Source organism: Carettochelys insculpta, chromosome 3, assembly GCF_033958435.1.
Source record: "Carettochelys insculpta isolate YL-2023 chromosome 3, ASM3395843v1, whole genome shotgun sequence".
In the NCBI taxonomy this organism is placed as follows: domain Eukaryota; kingdom Metazoa; phylum Chordata; order Testudines; family Carettochelyidae; genus Carettochelys; species Carettochelys insculpta.
In genome coordinates, this window is record NC_134139.1 from 43,701,062 (window position 1) to 43,718,525 (window position 17,464).

At 45.3% G+C, this 17,464-nt stretch overlaps 1 protein-coding gene across 7 annotated transcripts in view; it reads left to right on the forward strand.

The window, feature by feature from the left end:
* Positions 1–1,322: 1,322 nt before the first annotated feature.
* The window catches only part of LTBP1 (latent transforming growth factor beta binding protein 1), a 336,231-nt gene continuing 320,089 nt past the window's right edge, over positions 1,323–17,464 (forward strand). For 2 of the 7 annotated variants that reach the window (XM_074989699.1, XM_074989704.1), the window contains exons 1-2: positions 1,331–3,244; positions 4,378–4,448. In XM_074989699.1, coding sequence (XP_074845800.1) covers positions 2,805–3,244; positions 4,378–4,448 — 511 coding nt within the window. In that variant the 5' untranslated portion in view covers positions 1,331–2,804. Of the gene's footprint in view, positions 3,245–4,377; positions 4,449–17,464 lie in introns of those variants that run through there. The other 5 variants (XM_074989698.1, XM_074989700.1, XM_074989702.1 and 2 more) reach the window with 5 other exon arrangements.

Consider the following 17,464-nt stretch of genomic DNA (forward strand, 5'->3'; position numbering starts at 1 on the left):
CCTTCAGCACTGCTCTTATATTACTCTTTGTGTTGTGGCCAGATGTCAATCTTGTATCCTGACTCACCTTCTCATGCAGCAGAACCACTCCCACTCTACTGTCTAGGAACCCTCTAGAGCTGCAGAGAAGGCTAGATTTAATCCACAGAGCAAAGAGAATTTTGGATCCAAGATCTGACATGTAGATGAGTCAATGAGTTCCAGATAATTCCTTGCATTTGCCCTGAGAATTATATGCAATTCTGAATTGCAACAGCCCTATACATTTCAGTAATCCCAACCATCCCATCAGTTTGCCTCTTCATATGCAGTCCCCACACCAGTTAAAGGTAGTTGTAAAATTTTTGTAGGTATGACACTAAAAACTATGCATTGTAATTTTGGATACACAGACAACTTTCTGCATTAATGGCAGATGTACAGGATCTGTGAGGTGAGGAAAAGAGATGGTCTTGCCATTAATGGTTTAGTTATAGAAGTAGGAGCTAGTTCCAGTCTGTATCTTCCCTGTTTAGGTTTTTCTGTACCACCTAGCACTTCCAGGGCTGTTTTGGATGTAGCCTTTACCTGCCTGCCTCTTGTACTGGCAGCATTTTATCTTTAAGCATCACTGCTTAGTTGGGTAGAGGGAGAGGAACAAATGCAGAAGCTATTGATGTGGTTCTGGTGTAGTGTGAATGTAGCAACCCTAAACTCATCTATTTTAAGCATCTATTTATATCTGAGCAGTTTTAAATAGATGAGGTCTTGAGGGGAGTGAGCTGTTATGCTCATTATACCAACTCTTCCATGTAGCCATGTCAATTTGAATGGCTTCTATTTCATACACAGAGTTGAGCAGCTATGTCAATAGCTTTTAAGCACAAAATCCAGTCAGCTGGGGCCAGGCTCAAACTCTTAAACATCCTGGAAAGGAGAACTAAAGGAGGAAGATTGGAGTTGCAAGCTTTTGGTTGAGGTAACATGAAAGATTTTATCCTGTTTTCCCAACACCTTGTTTCATTTCCCATGCATGAAGATGCATAGTGGGTGGCTCTCATATATTAGATCCCAAATACTTCAAAGGATGGAATCTTCAGGGTACCATATTAACTTTGACTTCTTTTATTTATCTGTGATACTGAAGAAAGTGATTAATAAAAGCAATGTGTCTTTATTTTATAAAGGATCACGTACAGTAAAACTAACTCTTTCATACCCAGCACCCCTGGGACCAGCAGGTTGATGGCTATTCAAATATTCTGGATAATAGAGAGGTATACCTAGCAATGCATAACACTAAAGAAAAATAAGATTAGATATTAAGAAACAAAAAAGGAAGCAGAGTATTTTATTTACCACCAGTAGTAACACTGTAAGCTTATACTGTATATGTTGTATTTACTTTCACTATACTGTACTTATGGGAAACATAACTAAAATTTACTTATGGTTAAAATGTCAGTTATTTGAGAGTTCCAAGCAATAGAATGTCAGATGTGAAAGAGTTCACTGTAGTAAAAAATAGAATATAGTCCCTGCTTTGAGGAATTTAAAATCCAAGGCTCGAATCCTGCAAACATTTAAGCATGTATTGATCCTTACACCTGTAAGCAATCTCAATGACTTCAATGAGACTGCTTACATATGTGAAGTTAACCATGTGTATAAAACTTTGTGGGATTTGGAGCTTTAGGCCCCAGTCCAGAAAACTAATCCATACAGATGTACCCTTTTACTCAGCTGGAGCATAGTTGGACTGTGTTTAGCCATATTCCCTAATTTAGCACACACAATAAATGTTTTTATAAAGATCAATTGGACCATTAAAATTCAACCAACTCTTAGCAAATAATAATTTACTAAATAACATTTACTTTGTGAAATGGTTACTTCTTTAACCAAGTAACATAGCAGTCACTGGCAAAAAATGTACCTTTGAGGTGTGATGCGGGCATTAAGAATACACATTTAAGTTGTACATTATAAGAGGATGCATCTGCATCAGGTTATACCATTTTATACGTTCAAATTAATCTATACAGTCTCTACACCACTATTTAGCTAATGTATGCGTGTGTACATTACAGGGAAATTCTTGTATAGGAAAACATCTTTAATTAGCACACTATCAGCCCTCTTAACTAGTAAAATGCCAGAAGTAAAAGATCCCTCAATGACTCCATTGTGTTCTTTGTCCCTGTCTTATAAAAGTTGGGAGGCAGAAAGCCCCTAGCTGTGGCTCTCTAAACGTACAGTAACTGTATTTTAAAGTGTATTGTGACTGAAGTCTCAGCCCCATTTTATGGTTTTCCCAATTAGGATTTGCTGCCTGACGTCATGTCTGCTCGAGATTGGCTGTTCAGCTCTGACACTCGGGGCAGCTGCATATTCCTTCTCTCTCGCAGAGAAACTTTAAAAAGAGTTTTTGAGCCTGATCTGGCTTAAAGAGTATTTCTTACACACCGAGAGACCACTGGCAGCTCTAGCAACTTAAACATCTGCTCTTTATTGAGAGCCCCCTTCCATTGCTGTTGTTCCTCCCTCCTCTGCTGCTGCTCGGATCTTGCTCTTCTTTAACAAAGATTTCCTGCTCTATGGGACAACTTGTTTGCTGAGAATTCCTAACCTTTTGGGGGCGAATGGGGGGGGAGTAAGTTCCATTCTTCTAAGAAAAGGGAAAGGCGAGTGGAAGCGCCCGCACCCCGGGGGCGGTGCAGTTTGATCGCAGGCACAGTGAGTTGCACACACACACAAACTCTAGAGGAGAGGAAATCCGTGCACCGGGAGCTTTGTGGAGTTGGCCGGCTGCAGGGGCTTTTGCAATGGAGATGACTTGGATCAGGTGGGGCTTTTTGCTCTGTGCATGTATATTTTTGTCACCGGCGCTCGATGCAGCTGAAAAGAGAAGGCTGAGGAGAATCACATACGTACTGCACCCCGGCCAGGCGGGCGCTTCCAGCAGCCGGCTGCAGAGCTCGGCTCCTCTCGGGGTCCAGCAGCAGCAGCGCACTTTGAACGTCGAGCTGAAAACCCGGTTCAGCAGCAGCACCCTAGAGCGGACTCGCAGGATGAGCAAATCGGGAAGTCCCAGCATGCAGCTCCGCTTGGGCTCCAGCGTGCAGCTCCATCAGGCGCCCGGTGGCCCAGCAGCCCCCTTCGCCAAGCCAACCAGGCTGGCTCAGCGCTCCAAGCTGCAGCAACGGGACACCCGCAGCAACAACAGCTCCAGCCCGCCGGGTCACCAGAAGTACCCGCTGCAGGGGTAAGGCGAGCTCACCTCCCCCCACTCCTGGAAGCGTCCCAGCGGAGGCTGCGGAATTAATGAGGTTACCGTGCAAACGCGTGCACGCCTCAGACCTCCCAGCAGCAGCAGCGCGGGAGGGGCGGGCAGTGGCTTTTGCGCTCACCCGGGCGGGGAGGTTGGAGGGGGAAGGCACCTGAGGCTTGAGCGGCGGGAAGGGGGTGGGTGCGAGGTAACTGCACATAGCACAACTTCTCCCGCGCACGGTGCCGGCTGTGGCGACTCCCGTGAGAGCGGGACGTTATTCGCTCGTTGTTGTGGTTTGACCGATTGCGAGAAAACGAGGCGACACCCGACCTCCTCGTCCTTTCGGGCCCGGGCCCGGACCTGCCCACCCCTCATTTCCTGGGCTCGCCCTCCCGCAGCAGCTCGGGAAAACTCGGCCCCGTCTCCACAGCCTCCTCGCCCGCCGCAGGGCTTTGTCTCCGCCCCCGCACCTGAGCGTGGGGCTCGTTTTAGCCTCCTGGTGGATCTTTACAGGGGGGCGGAGCGGGGCGGGGCTTATCCTTCTTCCCTGGGAGGTCAGTGTGGAGCGGGGAGAGTCAGAACCCGCCTTTGGTGGGGGTTTACTCGCGGGGCAAGCCTCGAGCATGACCACCAGGCCCGCTCCGAGTGCTCCGCTCCATGCCCCTGCAGCGGGGTGGGGGCGGCTCGTCAGGTCACGTGGGAAGGAAGAGCCTGTGGACCCCGCTGTGTGCACCCCCTCCGTTCCCTCTGAGGGGCCAGGGGCGCGAGACCCCATTCCGTTAACGGCTCTACTAACTTCAAGCAGCGCCTGTTAGGCGTTAGCGCGCTTGTGTCTTTCAAACCAGGGGATTTCTCCTGTGGACTTTGCACACTGATCCCTGCCGGCCCCTGACATATGTTATAGGCAGGAGGATCGTGGGGAGTGCTCAGATCCTGGGGTCTTTAGTTCTTCCCGCCTTTTCCAGGACCCCCCACCCCAGTGTGGAATAGTATCTTGTGGAAGCAGTTCTGGCCCAGCTATGAGCACTGTGGACTTGGGGAGCATTGCTTTGAGAGCCCTACACCTAGGTACAGTATCCAGAGCTTGGCCAGGCCTGGTGCTGAATTGTCTCCTTTCTTTATTTAAGGGTGAATGTTTGTGGAGGGCAGTGCTGTCATGGCTGGAGCAAAGCTCCTGGCTTCCAGAGGTGCACTAAACGTAAGTACCTATGGAGTAGGTGGGGATGTCTCTATCAGAAGGTTAGCTGTGTTAGTCTGTATCTACAGAAATGATAAGTCCTGTGGCACCTACAGACTAACAGATATTTTGGAGCATGGGCTTTTGTGGGCAAAGACCCACTTCATCAGATGGATGCAGGAAGTGGGCCTTTGCCCACAAAAGCTTATGCTCCAAAATAAAAGGTGCCACAGGACAACTTGTTGCTTTTGGGGATGTCTGGTTACCTGGGGGGAGGGCAGTTGACACTCCAAAATGTAGCCCTAGTCCGTTAACTTTAGACAATCATTCATCACCAGAATACTCTATGCGAAAGTCAGAACCTACAAATTGGATAGTGAGGGTTTGTGGTGAAATCCGGAGAATCTGGATTATTATTTATTAGACAATGAATGTGTAAGGCATTCACTTACCTGATGTTAGTGTAACTAGTAAATTTGTTTGCTTAGCTCTCAATGCTTCATTTGGGGGTTAACTACTTACAAGCTTGTGAGAAAGTAGCAATTCTATAATATTAACCATTGGATTTTCATTCCATTCTAAACTCCTGTTTCCTGGCTCTCACAATTTTCTTCAAGAATGAGAATTTCTCAAGTTGATTTTGTGTGCAGAAGTGAATTTTTTTGGGGTGCGGATATCTTTCTGATGTGTGAGTGATCAGAGTGTGAAGGAAACTGACTGCTGTTCATGTTGTGACATTTGCAAGTGGATGAGATAGGGGCCTGGATAGGGTGGAAAACCTCCCAAAGATACAGAAGTAGGAAGTAGTGACTCAGGAGCATACATCCTTCTGGCTCCAGAGAACCACATGGTCAGGCTCTGCTCAGGGGCAGGGCATAGTGGGGAAAGGGTAGAGTTTGAGAATGGCCATACTCATCATGGTGTCCAACCAGTTTTGAAGCACTGTAGTAGCTACTGTTACAGTGAACTAGCCATATTTTTCTGAAAATACTGTTCAAACCAACTAGCCACACTCAACCAGCCAAATAGCCACATGTGGTTAGTGGCTAACATTTTGGACACATTGGCCTATAGTATCTTCCGTTGTATATCTGCAAGAATTAACTGCATAAAATAATTCTGGCTGGGTCAGCATTTTTATTGCTTGTGTAAAGAACCCTAGGTGAGTGGGTCAGGAGTGGTTGCAAAATTCCAAGCAGACACACTATTGCTATGGGTCTTGGGAAGAACTGGAAGCTACTGCAAGGACTCCAGCTCTCCACTTGGATTGCCTACCTTCTGCTGAGTATCCACAAAATCAAACAGACACTGGGCCATTGATCAGTTTAGCATTTTTCGTGTCTTGTTGGTTTCCTGTGTGAGACTTTCCAACACAGTGGGCAGTGTGGCTTTCACTTTTCAGTGAGGTTCTGTATCTTTGACCTGTATGGCAAAATGCCTTAAAAACTAAAGGATTATATAATAGAATGATTAATTAGCGAGAAAGCACAAAGAACATGGTTTCTCTTCCCAATTTCCTTTATATTGAATGCAGTCTTTCAAATACTCATGTCTTCCAAAATGTGTCAAATGAAATAAATGTGTCTGTTTCTTGCAGCAATTAGATATTTAAATAATCAGACTGAAATATTTCTGTTTCCTATTACTTAGAGTATTTATTTAAAGTGCTGAAAACCCTCCCTGATACCAAGTCACTAGGAGGGGTAAAAATACCCACCTCACCAAGCTCCAGCAATTTAAAGACACAAAGCTTTGGTTCACTGTGTATTTCATTTAATTGCAACGTGTTGACAGTCAAATATCTTCAGTACATTAAAAATTACTGCATGACATTTTCATTTTTATACCTCTTTTCTCTTCCTGACTGTGTACCAGCTAAGTATCCTGTTGATGTGGTTCAATCTGTCTGCCCAGGCACGGGGAGGGGGCAGGCCTCAAAAATATTTGCCACCTTGGGGGAGCCCCCTGGCACTTGGTGAGCCCCAGAAAATATGAAGCACAAAAGCCTTGACCCCACGCAGCCAGGACATACTGGTGTCCGGAAGCATGGTCCACACTGAACAGCCACTGTGTGGTGTGGTGTTCGGGGGGTTAGCCACATAGTGTGGTGCGGTGGGGGCTAGCCCATCAGCCACCTGGTGCCTGGGTTTGGGGCTGTGCTGGACAAATGTGAAGCACAGAAAAGAAGTTTCTTGGCTTCTGTTGCTAAATTCTGTGCAGGGAGGCAGCATCACCCTGTGCAGGGCAGGGCATGCCATTGTCTGCTGTGCCACTGTCTGGTCCCTGCAGCCAAGCCACCACATTTTGAAATGAGATCCTGGCTCTCCTGTGGGGTCCAGGCTGGGGCTCTCTTTCAAGGCAAGATGTGATCACCACACTGGTCAGAAAGAAAATGAATTCAAATAGCCAGACTTCCTGTTTCCTACTTCCAGCACACCTGGAGAGCAGTGAAGGTGAAAGCAGACAGAACGTGCACATTCTGGACATTGTGGGATACCCCCTGAGGTCAATAAAATTGATTTAAAGTAACATTATTTCCACACTAGCATTAATTTGACCTTTTAAATTCAAACTTGGCATTATGCCATGCCGGAGGGCCGAGGGGAGAAAGTTGACCTTAAGCACCTTTAAAATCAGCCTGATTATATTTGCAGTGAAGACAAACATTGTAAAATTGAGCTAAGTGACTTAAAATCAATCTTATGCTCTAGTTTAGACGTAGCGTCAGTCACACGGCTGCCATTGTAGGATTGGGGTCTCCTAATCCTATGAGAACTGCAACCGGAGTTCTGTGAGGCACTGAGGCCACTTTCGATTGCTATAAGCATAATTAATAATCAGTTTCTCTGCTCTTCCTACTGACCTACATTCTCACGCACAGTCTCATATCTTTCCACCCCCCTGTTATCCATATGGCTTGAAAAATTTTCCAGACACCTAACAAACAGAAGATTATTACAGAAAACATTCTTGTTCTCTCTATTCCTCCCCTCTTACTTCAGTGTCTGATTTTCACTCCCCATCATCAGTGAATATCTTCAGCTTTTGCACAGATCTGTACTACAGTGATGGAACTTCAACTATGTGAATAAGTTGAGGGAACTTAGACTGACTTGTTGTAGTCACTACATCACATTGGGTGGACTGGAGAAACTCTACTACTAATTTAGCTTAAGCTGCATGTTGCAGTAGAGGTACTGGAGTTGACGGGAGCGTGTTTCAACAATAGAGTTAGCAGGTTTAGCAGGTGGTGTAGACATAATCTAATAGTGTTCACTTGGTGGCAACTTGGCAAAGTTATGAATAGCACCAGAGGTGCTGGAGATGTCCATCAGAAGAGGGAGGATGGTAGCACTATGTTAGCTTAGTTTTGGAAGGCTAACTCCATAGCTGTAAGAGCTAGAAACCTTTAAAAAAACAAAACAAAACAAAAAAAATCTTGGATTTTGCCGAAATCAAAGTTTTTAACCTGCAATTGCTTCTCTCCCCCAAATGAGCAGATGTTTGAGTCCTTATCAATATATTTTTTTTTTCTGTACTGGAATGGCTGTATTTATTAGGGGACATCTTTCCCCCTACACAGAGAGCACTCTTCAGGGGTGGCTGGGCCTCTAGTGCTCCTTGTTCCAGGGGGTGGCATTTGCTGAAGGATACCCTCTTTTTAACAGCAGCAGCTGATGAGCTCCCTACATCTGTTTCAGTGCTAGGACTTGGAACTCCCTTACCTCACACAATGGCAGTAGGGTCCCTGGAGCTTATTGTGTGCATTCTTAGGAAAATACAGATGTATTTTCCAAACTCTGGTTATAAACGCTATAGTTTGGCAATATGTTGCTTGCTCACATCTGCAAGTTTCAGCACCTCTATTGAGCTGCTTGATCCTATAATCTATTCCTACTTCAGAGGGTGAGTTTATGCATTCCTGTAAGTAACCAAACTGCTTTGCTGTTAGAAGTCTGTGAGTAAATGTGCACCACATTCAACTTAAAGCAGGTGCTTGTCTCCTGGACTACTCTCTCTTTTTATTGTTTAAATCTTTATTTTAAAATAAGTCTTTTTCAGACTTACTAAACTTTTCTGCTCAGCAATCGCATCCTTATTGTGTAATAAGTGTGAAGTTGTAATGTTCCACTTTAAAAGAAAACAATATCTGTGTTCAGAGCAATTTGAAACTGGGAAAATAACTTCAAAGCAGGCTGAGATTTTGCTCACACCGTCAGAAGACAATTCACCTTTAGTTACAGATCGGTTGTGGAAATTTTGAGCCGAAACAATACATGCTTTGGAAAGTCGTGAGCATGTGAAATGTGCTTGGCTGTAACGGTTGTAACCAGTTAAAGTGCAATAACATATCAAATTTTAAAATGTCACTCTTTTTGTAATATGTTTATTAGCAACACTCAGTATTTTGTGTTGTCAAGACAGTATGCAAGCACACTAACTTTATTAATTCTCCAACATTCCTTTGTGGCAAATAAAAAAAAACAAAACATTTGTTTTGTTTATAGATAGGGAATTGAAGATGGTAAGAGAGGTTAAATGTGGCCTTGGGCAAATCACAACTGATTGGCAAAGCTGGAACTGGAAATTGAGTTCCTGGTGTCCACCCTCATGTTCATTCCATTGGGTCATTTTATTTTTCAACTGGGGCAACTAGCAACTTCCTGTCCATTGAGTACAACTTCCTTTGTAAAGTTGTGCCTTTCTTTCACTTTATTCATAATTACAAAGGGTTTTTATTTATTTATTTTTTTAACTTGGCAAATTCCAAAGATTACTTCCTGCTGTTTACAGTACTTGGAATCTCCCAAACAGTGCATGAGAGCACTTTATAACAGAAAGGGATGGTCAGAGGAACCTTTGCCAATATTTTATAAACAGTACAGTGATATGGAGTGTTAATTTGAGTTGTTTCTTAACATGCCTAGTGTAACTGCTGCATATTCTAATAAAAATACCAGTGCCTTGAGGAACTCTAGAGTCCAATAGTGGAGTGGGAGAGATGAATGCTGGGGGCAGGTGGGGTAGAGTGGTTGCATTGTAATTAAGAAAAGGAAACACTAGCATGTTGTTGCAAAGAAGTAGAGAAGGATGCCTACTAGGTTAGGGAGATGAATAATCTGTCATTAAACTTTTCAGTTTTATAATAGCTACACCTATGTTTTCTTCTCTCGGAACTAATTTATAAGATAGTCCTTTTAAATCTGTAGTTTGGTTTTATTTTTAAGCACTTGTCTTTCAGTTACTCAGATTAACTTGGATAATTTGTTCCTACTTTAGCTGATTTACTTTTGGATAACAGGTCTGTGTTCGTTTCAGATAGAAAGATGGTTCTTAATTGCAGTAATGCCCATTTTGTGCTTTCCTTTCACACACTTACTGATCTATAGAGAAAAGAGCCTGATCTTGTATTTACATTTTGCTAGAATGTCTTTTGGCCTGCCTGCTGTTTTCATCAGGCTCCTTGCTGTGGGGGTGAGAATTAGGAGTCATCTCATCAGTAGGTGAGACTTTCTTCCCCCTTGTCTTTGTGATCCAGCCCTGACTTACTTGGCAGGGATAAGCTCTAAATTATATTTTTCTGCTTAAATATTGAAGGATCAAGCAGTCTTCCCTTCTTCTATTGCAAATCAGATGATATATTGTGCTGTGAACTGGCATTGATGACAACACCACAGGTTGAACCTCTCTAATTTGGAACTTTCTTGTACAGCAACATCCATAATCCGGCATGATTTTAGTTAGCTGGATGACCATTTATGATGGATATGGCCAGGTTTCCTGTGGTCCCATAAAGTCTGTTTACAGCCACCAATTCTGGCTCTGAGTGTTTTGTGCTGTTATTTAGCTGTAATTTACCTCTAGATGTTTTCTAAGAGCCCAGTAAGCTGTGGCCCCACAGCCTTGTGGGTTATCCTGGGAAGGAGTGAGGCTAAGGGAGTAAACCCTGACAGAAAATCCGGAGTGAAGTCCGAAGGCGGTTCTGTGTCAACTTCTGGCACTGTCCTGGCAACTCCTGCAGCTGAGCTGGTACCAAACGTAGAGGTTATCCTTTCCTTTGGACTATATCAGTAAAGCTGAAATGGGGGAGGGGGGGGGCTGGTGTCTGGGCAGCCCAGGGTCTCCATAAAAATTGCCCAGGCTCGCGCCTGGAGAGGTACTCCAGCATTGCTTAACAGCATTGAACCAACACAGGAGGCAACAGATACCGGTTATAAGCTCTTGCTCGATTGGTGTAGAGAGTGAGCGCCAGGGGTTGCTTCCAACGGTGGGAGAGATCATCGCATCTCATTGGACAGTCACCGCCCTCCTTAAGCTGGGCAGCCCACAGCTAGTAGAGTAGTGTCTCGCCACAGTTCACTTGTCTCACTGGGTGCATGAGGCTTAAGGTTTCCAAACCTGACAAGTGACTGAAATGAGCATCAGACAAACCAACAAGAAAATTATTAAGAAAAGGAAATCATCAAAGTTTCAAGCTTGCCTGTTGGAATGTATGCGCCACGTTGACTGGTTTGACTGAAGATCTTCAGGACATCAGCGACACCCGAAAGACCGCTGTCATCAACGAGGAACTGAAGAGGCTCCAAGTTGACATTGCCACTTTGCAGGAGATGCAACTCGCAGCTTCGGGATTCCTGGACTACACCTTTTTCTGGCAGGGCAAAGCCCAAGAGGAACCCAGGGAGCATGGTGTCGGCTTTGCCATCAGAAACACCCTTCTGCAAATGGTGAAACTAATCATGGGCAGATCAGAAAGACTCCTTCAGGTCAAACTTCAAACCTGTGCCAGTCCTGTCCACCTGATCAGCACTTATGCTCCAACCCTGAACGCCACACCAGAAACAAAGGACAAGTTCTATGACGAGCTTAGTGCTGCCATAGTGCAAATACTTGTTCGTGATCAATTATACCTTTTGGGTGACTTCAGTGCAAGAGTTGGAGCCGATCATGACTCGTGGCCCTCTTGCCTAGGTCACTTAGGTGCGGGGAAAAATGAATGACAATGGACAGCGTCTCCTCGAACTTTGCATGTACCACACTCTGTGCATCACAAACACATTTTTCCGAACCAAGCCACAGCACAGAGTGTCATGGAGACACCCACGCTCGAAACACTGGCACCAGTTAGACTTGGTCATCACCAGACGCGACAAACTCAAAAACGTCCTCCTGACACGCAGCTACCATAGTGCTGACTGCGATACAGATCATTTGCTAGTTTGCTCCAAGCTCAAGCTGAGACCCAAGAAGCTGCACCATTCTAAACCAACTGGAAGGCCCTGCATTGATCTCAGAAAGACGGAAAACTCAGAAAAAGCCGAAATGTTCAGAGAGACCCTTGAGGAGAATCTGGGCAGCAGCCCTGGGGGTGCTCATGCAACATCCAGATGGCAGCATCTGAGGGACACAATCTACAATATGGCCTTGTCAGTGTTTGGAAGAAGAGCTGGAAACACAAATGACTGGTTCAAAACTAACTCTGATGAGATGATTTTAGTCATCAAAAAGAAGTGCGCTGTGCTTCTGGAGTATAAATGCTCACCGAGTCAGAGTACCCAGCAAGCACTCAGAGTAGCCAGAAAAATAGTACAGCAGACAGCCAGGTGCTATGCTAACAATTACTGGCTTAAGCTATGAAGCAGTATCCAGACCTGTGCTGACTCTGGTAATCTCAGGGGAATGTATGAGGGCACAAAGAAGGCAATGGGACCCATCCAGAACAAGACGGCACCTCCTGAAATCCAAATCTGGTGAAGTCATCACTAACAAAGCCAAACAGATGGAGTGATGGGTCGAGCACTACTCTGAACTGTACTCATGCGAGAACACTGTGGTTGATACAGTCCTCAATGCCGTTGAGCTCCTGTTAGTCATGGACGAGCTGGACCAGGACCAACTGTGGTTGAATTGAAGAAAGCTATTGACAGCACTGCAGTAGGAAAGGCCCCAGGCCAGGATGGTATACCACCAGAGGTAATCAAGTGTGCCTTGGACACACTCCTGGAACCCCAACATGAGCTGCTGTGCCTGTGCTGGAGAAAGGGTGGGGTTCCGTAGGATATGCGGGATGCAAATATTGTAACCTCGTATAAGAACAAAGGAGACAGAAGTAACTGCAACATTTACCGTGGAATCTCCCTCCTAAGTATCACTGGTAAACTGTTCGCTCGCGTCATCCTCGGCAGACTGCAGAAGATTGCTGAGAGGGTGTATCCCAAATCACAGTGCGGATTCTGCACAGAGAGATCTACCATTGACATGGTCTTCTCGCTGAGGCAGCTGCAGGAGAAATGCAGGGAGCAGAGGAAGCCACTCTATATTGCCTTCATCGACCTAACCAAGGCCTTCGACTTAGTCAGCAGGGATGGACTGTTCAAACTGCTACACAAGATAGGCTGTCCACCATGACTACTCAAGATGATCCAGTCTTTCCACGAAGACATGAGAGGAACCATCCAATATGATGGCACATCATCGGATGCTTTCAGTATCAGGAATGGCGTCAAACAAGGACGTGTCCTTGCTCCGACATTGTTCGGGATCTTCTTCGCACTCCTTCTGAAGCCTGCCTTTGGATCCTCAACAAAGGGCATCTTTTTGCACCCAAGATCTGATGGGAAACTGTTTAATCTTGCAAGGCTGAAGGCTAAGTCTAAGGTGTGGGAAGTGCTCATTAGAGACATGCTGTTTGCAGATGACGCTGCTGTAGTGACACACACACAAGGCCAGCTTCAAAAACTGCTGGATCAGTTCTCCAAAGCATGCAAGGACTTCGGGCTTACCATCAGCCTAGAGAAAACGTTGCTCAACCTTCATCAATCAGCATTGACAACTATATGCTAGAGGTCGTCCACGAGTTTGCTTACCTCAGGTCCACCATCACTGGCACCCTGTCGCTGGAGACTGAGCTAAGCAGGAAGATTGGAAAAGCAGCCATAACTCTGTTCACACCTAGCAAGAGAGTGTGGAACAACAACAAGCTGTACATTCTCACCAAAATGCAAGTCCACAGAGCCTGCATCCTCAGCACCCTCCTCTACGGCAGCGAGTCTTGGACCTTGTATGCCCGCCAGGAAAAGAGGCTGAATGTCTTCCAGTTGCGCTGCCTCAGGCGCATTCTTGGGATATCATGGAAGGACAGAGTGCCCAACAGCGCTGTCCTCGATCAAGCTGGAATTCCAACCATGCGTACCCTCCTCAGGCAGTGGCGGCTCCGCTGGCTTGGCCACGTCCACAGGATGAATGATGGAAGGATCCCAAAAGACATCCTGTATGGTGAGCTAGCCTCTGGCAAAAGACCTCCCGGAAGCCCCCAATTGCGCTACAAAGACGTCTGTTAGAGGGACCTCAAGGAGGTAGACATCAACCCAGATAGTTGGGAACAGCTGGTAGACGACTGCAGCAGCTGGAAGCAGGAGCTACACAAGGGCCTTCAGAAGGGTGAGATGAAGATCAGGACCATTGGCAGAGGAGAAGCGAGCCCGTAGAAAGGACCTGCCAGACACCCGCTACATATGCAGGAGATGTAGCAAGGACCGTCACTCTCGTGTAGGCTTCCACAGTCACAGTCAACGCTGTAAATGATGATCTTAAATGGAGTTACGAAGGGCATGATCCATAGTCTACGCAGACTGAAGGATGTCTAGGAGGAGTAAGCTTTGGAGGTGTTAGCAATGCTGCTAAACAATGTTAACCTCCTGTGGTTCAGAAGGTTCTCATCCGGCACAGGTCATATCCTGAGGGTGCCAGATTAGATAAGTTCGACCTGTATGTGGGTGATAAAGAGCATATTCAAATAAAATTTCTCAGGCTCCTTGGAGCATTCAGACATGTAAATAGATGTTTATGGAGGACTGAAAAGAAAAGCTGTCAAATCTTCTGGGCCCTTTTTTCAGTTGGTATGACTATGCAGTGGCGTTAAGGCTTAATTAAACCCCTGGGTCCAGTGTTTTTTCTGTGGGACTTCCTTGCAATTTGCTTTTAATGCATACTTCAAAATGTACTTTGGGTGCAAATTCCCAAAACATGAACATTTTGAACAGAATATGTTATTGTTGTAACCCTGTGGGAATTATCCTAGTTCAGTAAGGAGTTTTGTTACCACCTGTCCTGCAATTTTGCCATCGCTGTTATGGATTACAGCCCTAACACTAACATCCTGGCTTCTGCTGCCCAGTTGCTTTATGCAGAATGACCCCGGTGAACTCCCAGATAGGTACGTTCTCTGTTGTCTGGAGGAAAATATGCTTTTTCCTGTGTTTGGTATATATACTTCACTGCATAATAGCAGTGAGTATGTATAATTCCTCATGGTGTTAATGCATGTATTTAACGATAATGTTATACACTGGTGTGTCCTCACTGGTGATAGCTGAGCTGTTACCTCCCCCTGCCCTTGTTAGCTTGAAGTTCACTTTATATTTAATATGTCTTAATGGTCTGTGCCTGGCATCCTTTCTCTAAAGCAACCAGTTTATGCAGTGTTTGTCAAATGCACTTTAAGAACAGAATTCTAGTGCACATTTATAACATTTCATACACACATCTTAAAGTGTTCAGTGAGTTTAATTTTAAAATAATATATTATATGTGAGTGTGAGAGGAAGGCCAGGCAGGGCAGGCGTAAAACAAGGCCTATTTGCTCAGTCAGCCCCATGCCGGTTCACCTGCAGCCAGTGTCCGGCCTGGAGGAGTATAAAGGGAGGGAAGTCAGCCCAGTTTGGTGCTGACAAACCAAGAGGCAGGAGCTGGCTCTGAGGCAGTAGGGCCCGAGCCAGAGCTGCCACCCGATCAGCCGGCGGAGGGCAGAGTCTCAGGACCCTCCCCCACGTACAAAGGCGGGGGAAGCTCCTCCCAGGGAACCTCTCTCCTGCTGGAAGGGAAGCTAGATTCTTGGGGCCATGCCACAAACTTATCCAATAGACTCTTGGGTAGGGCTGAAGACCCACACCCCAGCAAGAGGGCCTAGGCACTGGGCCACCCTGTCACTAGTCAGAACTCACTCATGGTCAGCTTTTGGGTTATGTCATAACAACAGTGTTAGTAAGTGAACCTTGATCGGTTGTTGACAGACTAGAGAACACCAGTAGGTCTGTTTCAGAAATGCACATTAAATAAGCAACAACAAGAATATAACCTGGAGGAGGCATTTAAGTTTAGAAGAAGTTGCGTAAGTAATTTCTTGGTTAAGATAAATTCATTGGTGACTGATGAGGGGAAGGTCAGGGGACAGGGCAGCAGGGACGGGCAGTGGCCAGGTTACCCAGCCTCCCAGCCTGGGAAAAGTCCAAAACAACCCCTGTCCACCGTTTAAGCCCTGCTGTGCCCCTGCTCGCCTCTTCGTGATAAAATGTTCCTTTCTCATTGGCATCATTCCATCCTTCACTTTAATTGCACACACTCTGAAAGATAAAATTTCTTCCTTGTTAGCAAGCTAGGGTGCTTCTTTAAGTAAGGAGACAGAAATATCTTTCCACATAAGTCTGTTAGTAATCCACATATAGATTCAGAAATTTGAGCAGTCACTTCTTGATAAAAATGAAGTTGCTTCCTCAGTCCTTTCTAACAGGAACTGATACTCATAAGCCAGAGATATTTTCTGTTATATCTAGGTGGTATTTTAGGTTGGGATTTTCAAAGTTTCTGACAGTGAGGCACTCAAATCCCATTTCAATTCAGTATTATTTGGGCACCTACCTCCCTTAGATTCCTTTGAAAATAACTCAATAGCTGAAATGTTTAATTTTCTCGAATTGAATTAGTGGAAAGTTCTCCAGTACTAGATATTTATTTCAAGTACTGTTTCACAGTTGAGTCTTACATAATGATTTAATTTGCACTTCGTTCAAACTCTGGATTCAAAATTAAATACTCTAGCTACAAAGTATCCGTTTATGAATTTTTGTTTAATTCTGCATTCAATTTATTGTCTATTTATTCCAAAATACTTCAATACACAGTGCTTGCTTATAGCTAAGTGAGCAAGCACTGTGAGGAGAAGGGCTGAAATGGTTTTTAAGTGTTGAAGTTCTAAAAATTCAATGCCACAATTCTTCTGTAATTTTTGGGTATTCTATTTTCTAAATCTCTAGGGTGCTAGTAGTACCATGTCTCAGAGGCAAGCACTGTAAGTCAATGGTGGGCAACTTTGTGGTCTGTGGGCCACATGCAATCCACAGTGCTTCTACATGGGGCCTCCACAAACTCCCTGTTCCCCCTCCACCTGTGCCCCTTCCACCCAGGGAGCCCTACACTTACTTACTCCTCCCCCACCCTCCCAGAACTTTCAGACCAGTGTGAAACAGCTAATTTGTGCCTATCCCTGCTCCTCTTCCTAGACCTTGAATGCAGCAGGTCTGCTGAGGAGAAGGGATGGTGTGTGAATCTGTGGGTTCGTGGTGCTCCAGAAATGCTGGAAGGGAGGTGGAGGAGAAGGGATGGACTGGGTGTGTGGGAGAAGGTAGGGACAATGCTGCATGGTGGGTTGAGGGAAGGGAGGGAATGGGGGCAGAGCCTACAGCAGAGGGGAGGTGTGGAGCAGCCCTGACAAAAAGAGAAGTGACATTTAAAGCCAGGGCACATGTGAAGTGCATGATGATTGCATGCAAAACTGTTAGAGACATACGCTCCCTCTGCCTCTTTGTTACTTTTGCCAGCAGTTTAATTTTCCCCTAATGAGTCACTTTGGGTTGAAAAGGGATGACAAAGAAGGAGAATCGAGAGCAATGTATTTAATCATTCTTGGAGTCATGGTTAGTGCACATGCCTGATTTCAATCTTGGGAAGAAGGAGGGCCAGTCTTGTGACCCACTCACTAGCCTGGATAGCTTATTGCTGCTGTAGGTGTTTCAACATTTAGCCTGTAAGCACTACTTTGGGTTCCTGTAACCACTGATACGTACGGCTAAGCCAGGCATCTGCAACCTGCGGCTCTTTAAGGACTTGTTTGTGGGTCCTGACTCTATAATTGCACAGTAAAAAAATAAAAAGCCCTCCTGACTATTTTTGTTGTTTTGAGTGAACATCTAAAAGCCCAA